At 45.2% G+C, this 14,968-nt stretch overlaps 1 protein-coding gene across 1 annotated transcript in view; it reads right to left on the bottom strand.

The window, feature by feature from the left end:
• Positions 1-7,320, bottom strand: part of zeb1b (zinc finger E-box binding homeobox 1b) — a 48,256-nt gene extending 40,936 nt beyond the window's left edge. Inside the window, 1 exon segment of the mRNA XM_003450226.5 lies at positions 7,044-7,320. Within this exon segment, the coding sequence (XP_003450274.2) occupies positions 7,044-7,101 (58 nt within the window). The 5' untranslated portion in view covers positions 7,102-7,320.
• Positions 7,321-14,968: the final 7,648 nt, after the last annotated feature.

Here is a 14,968-nt window from a genome sequence, read left to right as displayed (position 1 = left end):
CTTTAGAAGATATGTCATATAAAGAGTTTATGAAGTTCCTAATCGATTTTGTGGACGTGGCGCACCTCTACAGCACCTGTGAGCTAACAAGCTAGCTCACAGAGAATGAAACAAAAACAAAAGTTGATAATTCTGAGTGACTGGCGAACCCAGAGTGAGTGTAAATCCACCTACAACAAGACTGTTTTTCATTTCATTTGCATTATCGTTTTTATGTTTGCATCCACCGAGCAGCAGCAGAGTCACTAAATAAAGGCATCCAGCCACAGCTCACCATAACTGAGGACGGTCTCAAAGTGTTGGAACTGTAAAGGTAAGGTTCATGCTTACGTGTAGCCAGTTTCATGGCTAAGCAGTATGTTAGAAGTAAAACAGATTTTTTTTAGGCCTGTGAGGTGAGACTTGCAGACTTCTGTGCAAAAACAAAATTACAGAGTCATTACTGTGCTTTTACATCAGGATGTATTTGGTGTTATTAAATGCTCCACACTGCCAGCAGCTGTGAGATTCAGGCTCGTGAAACAGATTGCTGTGAGTTGGCTGCTTGACTAAACCCTGTAAAGGAGACTAAACTTTTCATCATGGGCTTGTTGAAGCGTTTGAGCGGTGAAAACTCTATGTGAAAATTCTATATGAGATATTAATTACTGATTAAATGAAAGCATGTCAACATACTATACATATATAATATAGTGCATGACTATGATATGGCTCTCAGTGAAACAGATTTTGAGCCTCCTGTCTTATAAGACTTGCAGAAAACACTAACAGAAAGCACTTTTATGTGTCTTTGTTTTAATGCGTTTGCTGCTGCACAGACAAACTATCACTTGATTCTTTGTCCAATACTGTAGCTTCCTTCTTGTAACGGTAATTGGGTATATAAAGGTGTAGCTGCCTCCTTTACTCAGCTCGCAGTTGTTGGACAGTGAGGACCTCAACAAAACGCTCAAGGGTTAAATGGGGCAATGAGGAATCTCCATGCCTCCGCTATTCTGCCCTCCCTCTGTTTTCAGACTGCCCATTCTCCTCTCATTAATCCTGTGAGGATGTTTATCCATGTTGACATTCAGCATAGCGGCCGGCCTTCTCTTCTCTGACTAACAAACAGGGTGACTAAGATTTTTTTTTTTTCCTTTCTCGCTGAAGCAATTGCAAGGCTAGCCTAGCTTAGCTACCTTGTTGCACAGGCTTGGGAAGGCATAGGAGCAGTCGATTTGTTAGTCACCGTGTCCCTCGGGACATCACAACCGGGCTGGGCAACTGGAATCAAACGTGAATATGAATGTGTACCCCCCCTCAGGAGTGCCATTATCAGTTCTGTGTGCTATGGAGAGGAAAATCAATATGGTCATCATAAGGGGCTGGCAAAAAGCCAGCCGCTGGGTTGTGTTCAAAGCACAATACACGACAGTGGATTACTTTTCATCTGATGTCATCTAATTTCATCCCTCTAGACAGAGACACTCTGGGACCGTAACAAGGTCGGGCACATTTAAAAAGGATAAGATGTCCAGCATCTATGTCTCAAAAACACGACAGAAAGGTGGTCAGCAGAGGTTTGCCCTGATGAGCTTTTGCCGCAAACACAAGCTGGTGTAAAAGCCCCTCACCGGGTGCGCCTTCTGCCTATTGTGTCAGTCCAGTCTTTTTCATTAACCGCTCCACTGAGGACCCCAGGGAGGGGAGGGGGAGATGGGTGGGATGAGAGAGAAGGAGGTAGCGGTGGTGATGATGTGAGGAGGGGTCTGCAGACAGACCCAAAAACATGATTAAAAACACATATCAACAGACAGCAACGGACACGGCGTACGCAACGTTTACCTCCAGCAGGACGGCAATTTTGAGGTAATCTCTCCCGCAAGTATACACACAGGATCACTGTCCCTCACACCCACACCTGTGTGGAAGGAGCGAGGGAAAGAAGAAAGACTGGGAGAGTTCAAAAGGTTGCAAATACACCTTTCTGCCCATGAGTCACTGCTTTGGAGTCAGGAGAGGAGGGCAAAGGAGGCTTTTCTGCTCAGTTAGCTTACATGATACACTTAAGTGAGCTCTCCTCCCTGCACTGCGCTGCATCAAATACCAGCCTACACCGCTTTCTGTGGCAGTATCTGTGGCTAGGGTCAAGGCAGTCAGAGACACACACCTTGCTCAACAACAAGAAAAGCGTGGATGCTGTTACTACACTACCAACATGACCCAGAGTGAAGTAACCCAGGATGATATTTTGGACGGGTGGGAGGGTGCGACAGTTGTGTTTTTGTCCAGTTCACTGAGCCGACGCGTCGCTACAAGCTCCCACCGCTTACCCCCATTATCCGGATCCCCCCCCAATCACCCTAAGTCAGCAACTCCAGGATATTTTTGTCCTTCGAGGGGTAACGACTGCCGTCGTGCATACGGCTGCGTCATCAACAGTTAGGGAGCCTCGGAGGCTGTCATGCACATCACGGCCCATGCTGGGGATTTGGGGAAACTCCTGCCTGCTGTGCCAAATTAAGCCTTCAATTCACCCTGACATTCAAATCAGCAGAATGGGCGAGCACACTTAAAACATACATGGCACAGAAATGCCACGGGGATGCGTTGCTGTTAACATTAAGGCGAGCGAGCGTGACGCAGCCAAAAGCTACATTTCCGAGACAAAAATGTCAAACAGAGCGCGTCCATGCCAGCCTCTCGAGGGGCCCTGAGGGCCACATGAGAGAGGGATTTGATGAATTCTGCGAACGTTCCACGGATTCCTCCCTCACAGGGACCTTTGGGAAAAGAATGGGTCATATGCAAATGGCATGCACAGTATGGAGGAGAAGTTTCCCACAAGCCCAGTGTGAAAAGGGCTCTCCCTCCCCATCCCGGGGCCTGCTGAATGGCCCTTTTCTTCTGCCACTGAAAGTGTATGAGGTAGAGCAGGCAAACTCCAAAGGTAACCAGGCTCTTTCTCCTCAGGCTTTCTCACTAAAGCTGTGACACACAATGGTTCAGTTAAGCATTCAGCCACACAAACCCCCCCAATAAAGCACATCCAAGCGCAGTTAAGGGGGTTACTGAAACTGACTCTGGGTTTAAAACTCCTTCTTTATGAAGGGAGAGCACCTTTTTATAGGCTAATGCTCTCAGCCTCCATGGGAGTAGCTAATCATTAAGCTGCCTTAACAGAGGTGGGAGTGTGGTCGTACATCACATCGTTTTAATTCCGCCGAACAGTCAGATGATCTCAAGCTTATTTCCAACACGAAGAATGTGAAGCTTAGCTAAAAAGCAAAAAGTTTTTATGTAGGCAATCTCTACCTGCATTGCGTTATTTTTATTTTATTATTTTTTTGCTGATGTTCGAAACAAGTTGTGCAACTACTTCAGAGGTCTGGGAGCTGGCTGCCTATGCATCATTCTTTATATCTTGCCAGCATCGTTCCCTCACTTGTCACCTGTTGTATAAATCTTTCACCGCTCCACCTCCCATCCCCTTTCGACTCCACTGGGAACACGGAGCTTGCAATTTAGGGGGGTCAGAAAGGAATGGGGGGAAAAGAAAGGAGGAGCAGAGAAAAAAAAGTGCTCCAGCACCCCTCACCATCCCCACCACCACCATCCTCCTTCTCCCCCTCTTCCCCCTGTCATTGAACAGACTTAAACACAAACACAATTGGACATGCTGGAAGCTTCACAATGGCACAGAGGGGGGAAAGTGAAGTCATACTCTAAGCACGCATGGGTGCCTAGGTCAGGGGGCAATCAACAGCACCCCTGGCTACTGTGTCCTAACCCGCCCCCCTGTCCAATCCCCCAAAACTTCCCTACCCAAATGTGAAATAAAGGACGAGCTCTAGATCTGGAACAAGGAGTGAGAGGGGACAGACTGAGAGCGGGGAGAGAAGGGAGGAGGAGGAGGAGCTGAGGGGTTTTGGAGGGATTGGGGGGGGTTCTTCTTACTTGGCACTTTCAAATGAAGCTGCCGGGGAAGTTGGTGAAAAGCAGCGAGATAAATGAAAAATTTCCTCCTCTGCTAAACTCTTCGCACAACGGGGTGGACCTTTTAAATGTAAACAGATGGCTTTTAAGATGCACAAGTAGCAGCCAATCCCCACCTCCTCCTGAAGCCTCCGCTACGGGCCCAAACATCACTTGTTTCACACAAACAGCACAAGCTGCAGCTAAACTATTGTTTTGTTATGTTTCTTTCTCTTTTTTTTAATTGTTCTTCCACAAACTTACAGCATGTGGTTGTATTCAGTGGTCTCTAGACAGGGTGAGTGAGTCCAGGGCACCAAGTATAGTTTAAGTATAGTTTTACCAGGCCAATAAACATACTCTTCAACATTACATGAGCTGTTGCCAAGTGCCGAGCCCGCAACCTCATTCGCCTTATTTGATGGATGATTCATCAAGGTGGTGCAAGTGTGTGTGTGTATGAAAGAGAGAAAAAGGATGATGGAGAGGGAGCAAAAGAGGGAGTGATGCAGGGCGGGAGACACGCGAGGAGATGAGAGAAAAGGTCTGCGTTATATTATCAAATAAACAGAAATCTAAGCTACCTGTGCACAAGCTCCTTCACAGCACCCCCCCAACAACCCTGTTTATTTTTGCAAAGAATGTTAATACCGTCCGCATTCCTCTATTCCCAAATTGCTGTTTTAAATTACCGCTGCTATTCCTGAGGAGGGGGGGAGAAGCGACAAAGGAAGCTGTAGTATCCCGCCGATTGCAAACACCTGTTGTCCTGCAGGCTGTTAACACCTCTCTGTTTACAAGAGGGAATGGGACTCACCTTGATCTCAGCTCCCTCTCTGCTGGCAAAGTCTCGGACTATAACAAGCCGGGCACAACTCAAGGGCTTCATTCATTAAAAGAGCAACAGGGTCTTATAATTAGGGAGAGACAGCGAATGAGCATAACAAAAACAAACCAAAAAAAAAAAAGCTTCATCTAACTTCTCTGAGAAATCCCCTTCAGCATGCTGGGAGGTGCATTTATGTGACAGATCACCTGCCTTGTCAGGTGGTGGTAGGAAGCAAGGACTTTAAAAACGCAGGCCTCAACATCCCCTTTGAAGGAAATGCAAATGAGGCAAGGAAACAAGGAGCACATCTGTTTGACTTTAAATATCAATAGGGCCGTGTCATCAGTGAGAAATTATTAATACAAGCCCGTTAACTTAAAGAAAGGAGAAAGAGCAACAAAGGAAAGCACATGAGAAGTCATTTAAAAGCTCCCTTCCTCCCAGGGGTAATAGAAATGCCCACACTTTGACAGCAGGACCGTTATCTGAGGTGTGTCCACACGTTGGACACTGCTCCAGGAATGAAATGCAAACACACCCTTATGAAAAGAGAACAAAATCACAATGGAGAACATAAATAGCACTGGCTCAAAGTTTTTGTTTCTCTTTTTGTTTTATACTCTTCTCCTAAATTGATCAGACATCAACAGAAAATCCACACGGCACAATTTGCTCGCATTTTCCCACCCACTAACTCGTTTTCAGCAGCGCAGGAGCCATCGCATCTTACTAAGCAAAAATAAAAGCGAAATTCGCGTATCATCTCAGTTCCCGTGAGCTACACTGGGTGGTACACAGGCTAACGCAGGACCGAGACTACTTGATATGGACGCCACACGCTGTCAGATCCACGACGGAACAACTCGTTTTCTCAATAAAAAAAGAAGAAAAAAAGTAGTCCGAGCACCGGAAACGACGATTTCACCACAGTCCAGCACGTAAATAAGAAGAGCGAAGCAGGAAAAAACAGACGTTATATACTCGCACAAGTCCATTTATGCGCGTCACACAACCAGGAGACAGACATTTGAACAAAGTAGAGCCGCACAGGCGACTTTGTAACCAGTATTTTCACACCACACTTAAATAACAAAAAAACGTCTTACTTCTTACTTACATTATAAAACATTAAAGAATGTAAACATTTCAAATGTTGCTGTGGGCTACAAGCTGTAATGAAGTGAGTAAAGACAGAAAAGTAAAGAGGTTCGCTCGCGACCACCGTCCTACAACAATCAGGATTCCCAGTGCGCGACAGGAGAGGATCCGCTGTCCTTATATGGGCTGCGCTCGCCCTGCTCACACAAACAGCGCGTGAGATACTCCTCGTTCTCCGGAACCTCCGGCTACCCCATCCATGTTTCTCCCAAGCTTTCTGCCACTGCTTCACTGTCAGACCCCCTCTGACAAGTCATATTTAATGTTCACGGCGTGTGCGGCATCGAAATGAAACAGTTAAGTTAGAGGAAAGAGGAAAGGCAAGTGTTCAAAGCGAGCTCCAATACACCGATACAGTTTCAGTGCTTCTCGGCTTTAACGCTTGAAAACTGTGTGTACAGTTACACTAAAGTGTCTGGATAACGGGACAGGCCAGGTTAAATGGGGGGAAATTCGTTTTGTCAGCCCTCGTAGCGCAGCAACAGTGTCCTATCGCTACCTGCTGCCTGTGCGCGAAAGAAAGAACAAACAGTTGTGTCCCCTCTGCTTCACACGCGCACAGATAATACAGATAATTATCAACATCGTCGAGGAAACACAAAACAAAACAAAACACAGCTCTGCTTAATGATTTATTTTATCCATATGTGAAAATACAATGTGTCCGTCGAGGTCCGCAACAGGAATCAGGTAGACCGTTTCCCCTCAGAAACAGGTCCGAGTTTAGTGGTGGGCTCAATAACTCGACAGAATGGGACTAAATCAATGGATTGTCAGCCTGTAGAGACGGACAAAGTGTGTTTAAACGAATAAAGCAGTTTAAAGTGGAAACAAAAGCTTTTCCACTCATAACGGACTGAGGTGCGTATAACGGTCTCCGGCGCATAGAGCCGCTAGGCGGTGGGAGAGCCGCGACCCAGGTATAACGGTACACCACATAGGGCTGTAATACAGCGCTCACTTGCTACTTCCCAGCACTTTCGGTGAGTAAAAACCGGACTTCTGGGCCACGAAACTTTTCGGCAAAATTACTGGGAGACCGGACGGCGTTCACACCGTATCTCTGAAAGCAAAGCCCCGAGTCGGAAGTAGTTTTACTCACCGTTGGTCCTTTTCGGGTTCGGCTGCTTTCTGCGCTTACACCTGGGGCCATCCGCCATGATCCTTTCGTTGTGTCTAAATGCTGCCGGAGAGTCACCTCCTCTCTCACCCCCCTCTCTCCCCCCCTCCTCCTCCTGGCTTCCCTTCACCTCCCCTTCTCCGCACCTGGTTTACGACACTCTTTACGGCATCACCTTCCAGCACCTCATCGACCCACGCTGCCAGTATCCTTCACGCGGAGTGCTGGGAGTGAGAGCGAAAGCTGCGTGGAGTCCGTACCTGCTCCGCTGTCACGAATGTGGCGTGTTTTTAAACAGAATAAATATTTTTCTGTGATGATACTGAAAGGCATTTCCACCACATTTTCTTTTTATGACCACAGCGCAAATTGGAAGTTTGTTAAAATAATTTTTTTCCTCCAAATTATTATTATTATCATTATTATTATCGTTATTATTATTGTTATTATTATTTGCATGTTTTATTGACTTTTAAAGCACATGGAACAGATGTCAAAAACAAAAAAAACGAACGAATACCAAAAAATACATGACAGAGACATGTAAATAATAAAAGAATTAGTAGTTATTTAATCCGTTTTGGATAAGTTTGTGTGTGTGAAAGTACAGGTATGAGTTACATATGAAGACTGAACTCCAGTAGGTAAGCAGATTAGTGCACTACAAGGAAGAATGCAAACAAGCCTGGAGCTGGTTTGTATCTGTCACATGCTGGATCTTTGTTCTTGGAACTTTTCAGAGAATTTGGCCCTGAAAAATGAAGGTGAACACTTGAAATGAAAAAGGCCACGTTTGGCACAAGTTGAGGTAGTATGTTCCTTTTTTATGGCTTCCCAGCACTACTGCTCGGTCACAGCCATTCCCAAATCTCCTTCCAACCAGATTTTAGGATGATCAGCCCCCACCCCCCTTACCCTCACACTGATGGGTTTTGTAAATTAGGTAAGTAGCCACGGAAAGAGGACACTGCAAACTTTAATGAAGATTTAAAAGAAGCATGGCTTCCACAGGAGACTCCTCAGGTGCGTTTTTAAAGGAAGTTTGCTATCTTTAATCATTTTCATTTTTTTTCATACCCACGCCTGACCTGTTCTGTTTGAATGTATGTTTGCAACCTTACTGTGTGTGAGCACAGTAGGGTTGCAAAAACAGCAGACAGGGCTTGTGTGTGTTTGTGTGTCAGAGAGAGGAAGCAGTCATGAGACTGTCATCACTGATTCAATCCTCCACCTAAAGAAAGACCCCGCTGTTCTCCTGAGCCGAACCCTCTGCAGCGGTGATGAAGAGGACACAGACATGCCAGCACAATCAGCAGGTTCAGACTGTATCCAATCAGACCTAAAACCTTCACACACACACGGGCACACACACACACACAACCACAAACACACACACACAGAGCTAACCACACTGTGTAAACAGAAGAGAAATATCCAGGATCACATGTTTGAGGTGAATTCCTCTGGATGCTTGTAGTGATGGGGAAAGATGAAGTTTATATGATGCTTGAGGTCCCATGACTTGCAGCGGTGTGTTAGAGTCGTGGCTATTCTTGAAGCAGATGACTATAAGGCAGAAGTGTCAAATGTAGGGCCCAGGGGCCAGAACAAGCCAACAGCTTTGCAGAGTAAAAATTGCAAAAATAAGATGGCATACTTTTTTTTTTCACTTGATTTTTCAGCAGATAGAGAGAATGGATCACATCTTGAGAGAGATATCAATAGAGTTGGATATCCTAATCATCACTTTAACAGTCTTTCTAGCGCTTTTCTTAACTCTTTTCCCCATAAAGATGACATTTGATGACCTCCCCTTCACCCTTAGTGATGAGCTTTGACACCTCAGCAGCCCTGAAATATGACAGTTCAGAAAACAGCTTCAAGGGTTACTCCTAGTAAGCTTTTAAGTTCTAGATGGATGTTTTATAAAACATGAATAATTGCAGAATGTACATTAACTTGTTAACAGCAAAAAGAAGAAGGCATTTTAAAAAACAACAACAAAAACACGTCTTTCGGCAATAATTTTAGTGGTCGGGGCCACTCAAGATCAAAGTGGGCCGTAAGTGGCTTCTCACGCCTGGACTTCTTGTATCTGAGATGTTATCATCTTTCAGCCTATACTGACTGCATAACCGCGGTTTTGCATCAGTTTAGGGTATCCCGCATTGTCAAGGCAGACTGTTTTAGGAGGATGCAACGATTTAGAGCTGCTAGTGCTTTAAGAAGCAAGCAGAAGTCTCAGAGATATATTTGGATTAGACTTTGCAGATTTCATCATTTAACCACACACAACATTTCAGCATATAAATCTGCCCGTACAGTATTTACACACACAGAGTAACAAACCCCACATTGCAGGACAATCAGCTTATCACTCAGCTACACGTGACGGCTTGTATACACGGGATGGCAGACCTCTGAGGTGAATAATTCAGTAGCAGCAGAGCGGTCCAGCTCTCGGGGCAGGCTGCCCAGACGCAGAGTAATAGCTTTAGCATAAACAACACCTACAAACTTGCTCTAGGTGGCCTCTTCCACCAATAGGCAGCCTGCCTTTCATTGCACTGTGACTACCTCTCCTGATGAAAAAGGCCCCAGAAACAGTCTGCATCAGCAAAGATCAATGATGAGACACTAAGCTAAGCGTGCGGTCGGAGCTGCACACGGAGTCTGGAAAAATAGGATGCTTGTTATCCAGTGGAAAGTCAGATCTTTCCCATTTTCCTTGGATCACGCTGCTATTATAGCATGAAGTCATTTTTTTTCTTTTTCTCAACATCTGTGGAAAACAAAGAATAACAATTACACGAGGACCGCTAATACGAAATAGACCGAAGATGCCTCTGATGTGTTTCAAAGTAAGTGGAGTAAAACCAGAGCGATTTATTTGCTCTTGCAAACCTCTGCAAAGTTTGCACTGCAGCGAATTCACGCAAATGGGAAATGCACGCTCTCAGTTATATGTAGGCACCCTGTGTGACCCCACCGTGATTGGGATGAATGTTGGGGCGGAAAGAGAGTCTATTACAAGACACAGATCGAATGTCATAAAAACAAGCACCTCAGAGTGAAACCCTAATGAAGATGGAGCCGTTTTTATCCCCCCTACAACCACGACATACAGGTGCCAGTCACCTGAGAAATGACAACAGCAATAAAAGCACGATCCTGCCTTAAATAAAGTGGCCCATGAAATGAAATGAAAGGCTGACTCTTGCTCATCCAATGGGGAATTAAAATAGAGGAGGGGAGGGGTGAATGAAGGGGGGCGGGAGGGATAAGCAGCCATCCTCCACTACATTAAGGGATCATGCTGCTCCCTGAAAATGAGTATTGATCCTCTTAGGTCCAGGATCGTTTAGGAGATTAATGTGAGTAGTGGTTGAGCTCCACAGTGCTCCACACAGGACAAGGGGGATCAGCTCGGCAGGATGGCCCAGCTGAAGCAGCCTATCGGTGAGCGAGGGGCTGACGGTGTTCAGTTTGTGTTTTGGGGGTAGTTGGGTGTGTGTGTGTGTGTGTGTGTGTGCCATCTGGGCTGTCAGCTAAGAGAATCAGCTGGATGTCCAGAGGTCGAAAGGGTGAAAAACATAAAAGGGGAGGGGGAGAGGTTATAAAAGAGAGAAAGAGTCTGGAGGAAAGCGAAAGAGTGTCACGAGCAGGCAGAATAGAGGGAAGGAGAAGAAGCGAGAGAAGGAGCAGAGGAAATGAGAGCGAAAGAGAGGAACAGAAACTGCCACAAACAAAAACAAAACAAAAGGACGACAGAAAATGCGCAGCCTGCCTCGCTCCGAATACAGGGGACAGGCTGGAGGCAGTGATCGAGAGAGAGACGCAGCAGAGACTAAACTGCTTAATCTCTCCCAAGAGACGCCAGCCTAAATGTGAGGTCCCCCTCCCCCTTTCAGAGAGCCCCCCACCCCCAGCTCCCCAACAAAACACTATCACAGCCATTCTGCTCAGCTACAGCCAGGGCTGACAGACACGCACACATATACACACAGTTTAAAAGTCCTGAGGTTGAGCCTTCAGTGCAAAGCAATACTGTGGAGATGAGAAAAGATCCATTTCAATGCCACACATCCTCGTGAGTAAGCACTGCACGAGTGAGCAGAGTCTGTTGATTTATAAAAGCTGCTGCTTTTAATAATCTGGCTCGTCGTGAATCAACAGAGCCTGAGAATTTTCTCATGTCTCTCTTCTGAGGTCAAGTCGGCCCCTGTGGGGAAACTCCTAAAACAAATATGGGCTGAAGTATTCAGCGGCGGCTCAATGCAAGCTGTCAGGCTCTCAGAGACAACAATGCAATGTTTTGAGGGCTAGATGTCAATCTCGGGCACAGTATTCTCAGCTCGCTTCCGTCTCCTTCCATGGATTTTTTTTTTATTTTGTTCCCCCCTCAAGACAGGAAGTAGCTGACATGCTTGCTGGAGTGAGCCACGCCTCAGATGTTTGAGTTGAGAGAAAGGTGAGGAGGATGGAGCCAGAACAGCTGTCAGACCCCCCAAAGAATCTGATTACACTTCCTCTACCTACTTTCTACTGTCATGAGTGCTTACCCTGTGAATACTGATGTACAGCTCCAGTCTGAAAATGTACTTTGATAAAAAGGATTTTTTAAAATAACACATGCCAAACTGTCATCACAGCATATACCAAACACACCTCTTTAAGGAGCTGCAGAATATCCATCAGCCCAGCATCCACCTGCAGGGTGAATGATGAGCTGGATCCTAGATGCCAAACTCTAAATGCATTCGTCTGCTGTAACAAAAACTACACACTACAACTGTAAATAGCAGGCAGTTAATAGTGGTGAACTGATAAAGATTGAACACACCAGTGTATATAGTGGCTAAAAGCAGAACTGACAGACTACAAAAGGCTGTTTAATCTGTGTAAAATAAATGTCAGTACACTGCAGTGCAATGTCACCTAAATGTCATACGAGTTGTGTGTCACCTTTATTTCTGATGTCAGACTCCATCTTTAGAAAGCCATTTCTCTGCTGTTCTTTGCTGAAAGGGTTGTGTTGCTCTACTCTGCTACCCTGAAGGTTTTCTTCTTGGATTTAAGCCAAGAGACTTGGTCCTAGTTTTCATCATCTCTAAAAAAAACTTGTGTGATTTTGGCAGTATTGGTTTGGACCATTATCACACTGAAATATTCATTTTCTGCCAGACTTCAGGAGACTGGGAAGCAGCTTGTCAGCCTGTATAACTCCAGGCCATCTATAAATGTCATATGCCCAACACCTTTTCCTCTTATGTAGCCTCATATTATCACACTCACTGCTCGGTCCTCCAATGATGGGTCTGTGTATTCTGCTGTGTTGGTCAGTTTCAAAACAGCCCTGATCTATCAAGGTAGTAGTGCTGTGGTATCTGCACCAAGACGTTAGCAACAGATCCTTTAGGTCCTATAAGTTATGAGGTGGGGCCTCCATGGATCGGACTCGTTAGTCCAGCACATCCCACAGATCCTCAATTGGATTGAGATCTGGAGAATTTTGGATGCCAAGTCAACACCTCAAACTCATTGTTATGCTCCTAGAACCATTCCTGAACCATTGTATCTCTAGATATGGCATTTCCAAACTCCGGTGACCATGTGACTTTACAGCTGAGCTTTGTTCAGTGTTATTAGTAAGGTAAGGCTTCAAAAGTTGCATTTATGCGCCTACATGATTTTCTAAATAAAAAAGAATTAGAACCTGAATTAAAATCCGATCATGCTTATCAGGCATACTGACTAATATTAGAATATTAGGCAGGCTAAAAGAGAGTGCTAGGTCTGACTTTAGGCACAATGTAGCTCGCTAACCCATTAGTGTTGCTTCATAGTACACCCTTCTGGTCGCAGCTACTTTATTTCCATTTCTTTGCATTCCTCCCTGTGCTAAAAATCGTCCTGACCCTTGATGCCATACAAAGTCTGCATATTGTCCGATTCCATCCGTGTGTGAATAGCACATATATTTCCAGCGTTTGGAAGTCTTCTCCTGTTGCCTGCTACATGTGAGAGCGGACAACTCCTGATACTCTCCAGAGTTCATGTGAGACACATCTCAACTTTCCTTTCAGAGCCACAAATAACATCATACACGTGTTTTCAGAGGTTGAGTAGTTCTCATCATGGCTAATAAGCAGGTTTTTGTTTCTCGTTAAATTAATACATGCACCTTTTTACCTGAGACACATCCGGAGGGACGTGTGAGCAATAAAAAGTCCCTTTATTGTATTTTCTTTCTTTCTCAAGTATCACCATTAGATAATAACTCACACAGGATTAGCATGCAGCAGGAGTTAAGACCCCTCACAGACACAAACTCCCTTTGCTCCCATGATTCCACAGGGGTGGGTGGCCACGGGGCAGAGAGCTTTTGACCCGTAGGTAAAAGTAACGCTGCCTGTCTAGACACCAGGCCAAGAAATATACTTGTTTTGGCTAGGAAGACGTGTGTGTGAACTTATCCCCGCACGTGCACGTGCACACACATGAACGCACACCCCCTTGCTCCAGACAGGCATGCTCCAGTCTTCCCCCCTCCTCCTGTGACTGTCAAGAGGAGACAGCCACACTGTGGAAAGCCCAGTTTAAATTTATACTGTATTTATTGGAACTCCCGTTGCATTTTACTGTTCATTTGTCCTTGCGGCTGGAACAGCGTTTGAGTTCTCTGGGAAGACGTCAAACTTGGTCCATCAAGGTGTTATTTATTGAAGGCATCTTCTCTCACAGTTCAAAGCCAATCTGTGGTGAAGGAACAAATGTAAAATGAGGTGCACTGCAGTGACAAGAAGATGTTATTAACTGGGTGATACGGCAAAGATAAATTTGGTTTGCCAGTTTTTCTAATTTTTTCCATTCATGTCTACTTGGATCTATCACTGGTGGTAATTTCTATTTTATGTGGCCAAGCTTTCAGAACATGTCTGTTAGAGGTAACTGAAAGGTGGAGACATTATTACACTGGAACTTCTTTCTATTCAGGCTCTCTATATTTGCACCTCCAAAGTGAACCACAGGTGCCCCACAGCGCTTTGCAGACCTGCACTAATCTGGCGTAACAATATGAACACCTGCCTATCTGGCGAATTCGGGGGCCAAGCCAACATCTCAAACTCATTCTTTTGTGCTCCTTCAACTATTCCCGAATCATTTTTGATTTGTGTCAAGGTGAATTATCCTGCTGAAACAGGCCACAGCCATCAGAGAGTACAGTTTCCATGAAACGGTGTACATGGTCTGCAACAATGCTTAGGTAGGTGTCAAAATAGCATCCACATTGGTGGCAGGACCCAGGGCTTCCCAGGAGAACATTGCCCAAAAGCATCACACTGCTGCCGCTGGCTGGTTATCTTCCCATAGTACATCCTTTCACAGCATCCAGGTAATGTAAAAGAAAATGCGATTCATCAGACCAGCCCACCTTCTTCCATATTAATCTCTGTCTCTCTTCCACAGCGTGTCTTTTATCCTGTCTTCCTTCTCTCACCCCAACCAGTCGCAGCAGATGGCCCCGCCCCTCCCTGAGCCTGGTTCTGCCGGAGCTTTCTTTCTGTTAAAAGGGAGTTTTTCCTTCCCACTTTTGCCAAAGTGCTTGCTCATAGGGGTCAAATCATTGTTGGGTTTTTCTCTGTATGTATTATTGTAGGGTCTACCTTACAATATAAATTGCCTTGAGGCAACTATTGTTGTGATTTAGCGCTGTATAAATTGAATACTGAATTGAATTGAATTGAATAGAATTGAATTGAATTGCTCCGTAGTCCAGTTCTGATGCTGACATGTCCACTGCTAGTGCTTTCAGCGGTGTACAGAGATCATAATTGGGACCATGACTGGTTTGCGGCTTTCCAGCCCCATACACAACAAACTGATGTTCAGTTCACCTTTATTCT

Source organism: Oreochromis niloticus, linkage group LG9 (genome assembly GCF_001858045.2).
Source record: "Oreochromis niloticus isolate F11D_XX linkage group LG9, O_niloticus_UMD_NMBU, whole genome shotgun sequence".
NCBI lineage: Eukaryota > Metazoa > Chordata > Actinopteri > Cichliformes > Cichlidae > Oreochromis > Oreochromis niloticus.
Note: the sequence above shows the minus strand (reverse complement) of the source record. Positions and strands in the feature narration are given on the sequence as shown.